Raw genomic sequence first — 5684 nt, 5'->3', positions numbered from 1 at the left:
GTGTGTGTGTGTGTGTGTGTGTGTGTGTGTGTGTGTGTGTGTGTGCAGGGAATGCGTGTGCACGCTGAGATGGTGCCCTTGTTCCCCAATGAAGCAGCTCAGTAGGCTGTCACTGACGAGTGCTGAGTCACTTTGTTTCAATTGAGAGCGAGCAAGCAGCCAGTCGGCCTCTCCTCTCAGCCCTGTCGCTCGAGCACGCCTGCAGCTAAGTAGGGTTCTCACCTCGACAGGGTAATAATGGCGGGAACGCAGAATATCAAACATAATTTCAACACAGTTGGTCATTTATCAAAGGTTTACCCTGCTGACATTTTCTTGGTGTGATGTGGAAGACGAGGCTGATTTAGATGAAACCGTTTGAAAGGTCATGTTTAAACCAAGGGGGTAGGCGAGCATCTGGAAAGCGTACCTCCTATGGGGAGATTCTTAGGCTAACAAGCCATCCCCTGCCATTAGCATTCTATTGACTGAAATTCATTTTGGCGTCACTTTGAAAGCAAATCCCTTTACATCTGAAGCGTTTAAAAACTCTATTTGTCCATGGTTTATTTCTAAAGAAACACGACAATGTATCTCACGTTATGGCTCCATAGCGGTCGTTTATTTGTAAAAATAGGCTAACAATTGTGTCCTAACAATGCGACTTTCTGTTGCACAGGCAGTTTTGACTCACGTTAGCTGTTTAAGTTTAACTACTAATGTTAACTAGCATTTTAATTAGCAATAATTAGCCTCTGCCTATGTTATTTCCTTACATATACCTACGCTCTCCGTCTCTGTGAGATTCAGAATGATTGAGATTTCTCTTGGCATAGCTACCGGAAGACTTACAACTTTTCAGACAGGTTGCTTACGTCCCATCTACGTAACTGGAAAATTGCTTCTGACTTAACTTCTCTCTGTCGAAGTCTAAGGTGTTGCGGTGTCCATTTCTTTCACTGTCTATGGTTCAAACTGACCTTGGTCACACGCTGACTTTCACTTTCGTTCTTAGTCACATGCAAAGCTAAACTGACTTTAAAAGAGGTACAGTTTCACATGTAATAAAGACTAAAATCGTCTTTTTATTTTCATTTTCTACAGAGTGGGCGTGGATGCAGATGAAAGTCCAGAAGACCTTACTCATGAGGTAAAAACACCTTATTGTCACTATTCAGTCTGCTCTGTTTATAGCCACAGTCATTCTTCTTTCTGGCATTGAAATGTATTTTAATCTGCAGTGCTACAACTTTGTGCTGGTTTATTTGCAAGTGACACTTTAAAATAGTGTCAGCGCCATGATCAGCTTCCATATCCAGGAATGCAGTAAAAATGTGATGTCCAGTAAATCTTTGGTCAACAATATAAAAAGTATTTGTATTTTTTTAAAGGAGAACATAAAAGATTGTGTTTGTGTATACCAAGCAGAAAAGCAGAAATCTCTCTTGCATACGTCTACTTTCAGTCTTACAAAAAGTCTAATACCCAAGATGCTAAGGTTTGCTGTAACTGTATGTTGTGTGCTGCCTCCATTTAGCTGCACTTTAGCTATTGCTCATCAATTCAGTTTAGAATATTGAGCAGTAGTGCTACTTTATATTTATGTATTGCAGACAATAGTGTTTGTTGTTTATAACACTTCAACTATTGCAAACAGTAGTCCTAATGGTCTACCTTTAGTTTTTAGATTCTGTTTAGGTATTCAGGGGATACATTTTTCATGAAAAGTCTCCGCCAGTATACATTACATTTTAAAAATGAGGAGCTAATTTCCAAAATATGGAGGAAGAAATAAAAAATGCCAGTAGGAACCCTCTCACAAGGCTTAAAAATGACTAATGTAATCACTAATGCAATTATCTTTATTGTAATATAAATATCTATAGAATTAAAGATAAACTATGCAGCTTCACTTTCTTTCCAGATGACTTTAGCAGGTGGATGCCCTGCAGCGTCTATTATTCACTCATTCATAATACTTAACATAACTTACACTTTATGTGCTTTTTGCTTCCTTGCCAACACTACAGCTCTCTCCACTGGAGGAAAATGAACAAAGTGAGAGGAGAGGAGCAATCAAATTCAAAGACAATGAAATTTCATTTGGTTAAGAGCTATTTTTAATTACCATTAAAGTGCTGCAGCACTGTACTGCGTCACATTTACTGAATCTGTACGTGTTTGACTCCTGCTATAGGGCATTACTAGACCTTTTTATTTTGCACACACTGTACATTACAAGGATAACATTATGCAGCATTTTTACACGTACATAGCAAGGATTTACAGCATATCCTGCCATCCTCTTCCACCAACACATAATATGCTTCCACCCTTTAATCTGTTTATTTTGACACCGCATTACATCAAAGTAAAGAAGAGGTTCAAGAGGAGGGAATGCAGTTTTTGCTTCCTGCTCAATTTACCATCTGTAGCACATCCTTTTATTATTATTATTTACTTTTTGTGCATACACATCCACCCACCCACACACTCCCCCCTACCACCTTACCATGGCTGCTTCCATGCAACTCTCCATCCCATCTCTTTCATCTTCTTATTTGACCTGACTCTTATCTGCACGCTGTGACTGGGGCATGGTCTGGGCAGCTCCTTGGCATTATGAGGCCAGAGGGGCAGACAGAATAGGCAGCGCGGCCGGTAAGGCTGGAGGAGGATTTCAGTGGAGAGGTGAGGCTGAGCCCCAGGGCTCTTTCTTATGAAAATTGTTAAATGTAACCTTGCCCAGAGTTCACACACAGACTGCTGGGGGCTTGTTCTTACTGTAGGATGTGGGGATCTCTAAGGGCTTTGCCGTTTTTAAAACAAGATTTTCCAATATAAGCACGGTGCTCGAGGTCCCACTTGTAAAAGCTGAGGTCATTGGATATGACCCCGCTGACCATCCATGGGTGCAGGTTTTCAGCATTTCAATCAGGCAGCGAATATAGCCACCCCAGAGGGTCTTTGTGTGTCAATGAATAACAGTGATCCTCTCATGGTGTACAGGTTGCTACAGGGAGGCCAGACCCAACACGTGGCCTGTGGCACCATCTGGACTACAAGTATCCTTTCACTGCTTTCTTCTCTAAAGCACTCTCACATCTGCTTGCACTCACAATGGTCTATGGAGTAGTATTATGCAGTGAGTACAAGGGAACAGTTATAGTGCTTTATTTCAGGACATAGGAAGAAAGACCCTCATCTACTGTGATGGAAGAACAAACAGAAAGTTCATGCACTGCTTCAGGTGGGTTTTGGGTCTATGTATGCATATCAAAGGGATATTTTGACGTTTTGGAAAACAGTTCTTTTCCCATTTTTCAGCATAAAGGAAATAACATACAAAATCAGTTTACAGGGGGTAAAACCGCCACAATCTGATTTTGTTAGTTTTGGAAAGTTTCCCCTGTTACCAGTCTGTATGCATGGCTAAGCTGCTAGCAGCAGCCTGTTTACCATACAGACATGAAAGTAATATCAATCTTTTCATCTAATTTCGGCAAGAAAGTGTATTCCCCAAAACTATTGCTTCAATTTACTTGCCGTTGACTACGTGGTGAACTGGATTCTTGTAACCAGTGAATTCCCCAGTAAGAAAACAGTCCTGCTTCTGCAGTGGACTTGGTCAAGATGATTTCATTAGGTTTAAGCTAATCTCATTTTTACCACTTAATGGCCTCTTGACCACCCCTGGTGTTTGGTAAGGAGCACATCATTTTACTTTATGGTCTCTATCTCCACTGCAAAACAATGAAATGCAGGGCTGCTAGTGCAGTCATTTAGAGTAGGTCTATTCATTTAATACATGAGTGTGGTAATATTTTAAAAATATATTTTTTTAAGAAGTGCATTTAAATTGAATAATGGTTAGGGCACATTGATTGGACAGTGTTGTTAAACCATTAACACTAAAAAGACTAATGGGTTACATTATGCCACTGCAAAAAGGGGTGTCTAAAAACAAGATAAAAACACTAAAATCTGAGGGAAAAGGTACTCAAAACAAGTGAAATTATCTGTCCATGCAGCAAGATATTTTCACTTGACAAGCTTGCTTGATTTAAGATTATAGTGTAAAGTTGAACACTTGAAATAAGAAATTCCCTCTTTAAACAAGATAAATTATCTAACACTTCTAAATCTAAGTTTTTGTATCTTAGTAAGAACCAAATAATTTCCAGTGATTGATCAAACATTTGTTTTCAATTCCGGCTGTTAAACCACAAAATGCAGAAGAGCGGAATGTGGTTGAGTTAGTTGTGAAATCCCCATAAAGCACAGCACTGGATATGACTTAATGTCCTTCCTGATGCCTTTTTGTTTTTTACATTTCATTGTTCGTTGTTAAGTCTTTCAGCTTCTGAGAAAACTAATTCAAACGCAACTTTTCTCAGAACCAAATGCCGAATTACCGCCTAAAAGAAATAAAGAAACTCACTCACTCGTTGTGGAAATATACCCTTACGATTAGAATATTTTGTTAGATATGAGAAGCAGATATTTCTTGACATTAAGAAAATGTCCTTATTCACATAGTGCTTAGAGTTTTTAGGTAAAGTATGAGGCCCCAGCCAACAGCTGGTTACCATAGGTTAGCATAAAGACTGTGGAAACAACTAGGCTGCATTTGTACGAAGGTAACAAAATTATAATATATAAAACAAACTTACCACCCCCTCCACAGCTCACTATTACCATGTCATGTATTGTGTGTTTAATCTGTAAAAAACAAAATGCATAAACATGCCTGATTTTTTACCTTTGAGCAGAGCCTGGATAGCTCTCCAGTGTATACTGAGACAACCAAAGTTGATAGATGTGCACACCCATAATATGACACTTCAAACATTGAATCTATGACACGTTTTGATAGGGTTGGGCATCGTTACAACATTCACAGATCTGATTCTAATTCCGATTCTTCCTTTTGATTCAGTCTTGAGGGGTGGAGTTGAATTGGGTCACATGCTTATTCCACAAATAAAAGAAACATTTTATTTTGATACAATGGGGATTTAAAGTTTTACCGGTCTTCTTTGCCATAAAATAAAGTCACACAACCAAAACTTGTGCATTTAAAATTTTGAAACGATGACCGTATTCAAAACCAAATTTTCCAAACCATTCCAACCATAAAATTATTCATTTTTGAAATGATTCCAAGTTAGAACCTGGTTCTCGATGCCTAATCCTTTTTATTGACCTGCTCATTGCTTGTAACACAACATTGCAGTCTGTGTAACTACAGTAAATAACTACATACCCACACCCTTTGGCTTTAGTTAAAAGTCTACATAGAAGGTGGATTTGCCCATTCGACAGAATGTGTGTAGTGATTTTATTTTTATTTGCATGTAAATGTCTTCTCTCATCCCCTCTCGCTTACATGCGAGGGATAGGGGATGAGAGAAGCTGTGAGCAGGATAAAAAAAAACCAGTTCTGGCCAATGTTCCCTATTGATGGAAAACGAAAATGGGAAAATAGAGTCTAGATGCTTTGATGTGGACCAGGTGAGAGGAGCCTCAGCCCGGATCCCGCTGCTAGGTAATTGAGCCTCAACTTGGCTTGCCGGTGTCTTATCCTAAAGGCATACAGCTGCTTCCTTAACTGTTTCTCTGTCAGCCTGGCTATAAGGCTCATTAGGACAAACACTTTACTCTTAAAGGAGAAGTCCGGTCGATTCCAACACGTAGCTCTGTTG

General features: G+C 39.4%; 1 protein-coding gene across 1 annotated transcript in view; it reads left to right on the top strand.

Moving 5' to 3' along the window:
• LOC116672302 (sodium/hydrogen exchanger 9) overlaps positions 1-5684 on the top strand; it is a 63678-nt gene that overhangs the window by 52065 nt on the left and 5929 nt on the right. Inside the window, exons 13-14 of the mRNA XM_032504055.1 lie at positions 1084-1129; positions 2989-3044. Coding sequence (XP_032359946.1) covers positions 1084-1129; positions 2989-3044 — 102 coding nt within the window. The remainder of the gene's footprint in view (positions 1-1083; positions 1130-2988; positions 3045-5684) is intronic.

This window comes from Etheostoma spectabile, chromosome 22 (assembly GCF_008692095.1).
Source record: "Etheostoma spectabile isolate EspeVRDwgs_2016 chromosome 22, UIUC_Espe_1.0, whole genome shotgun sequence".
Lineage (NCBI taxonomy): Eukaryota > Metazoa > Chordata > Actinopteri > Perciformes > Percidae > Etheostoma > Etheostoma spectabile.
Note: the sequence above shows the minus strand (reverse complement) of the source record. Positions and strands in the feature narration are given on the sequence as shown.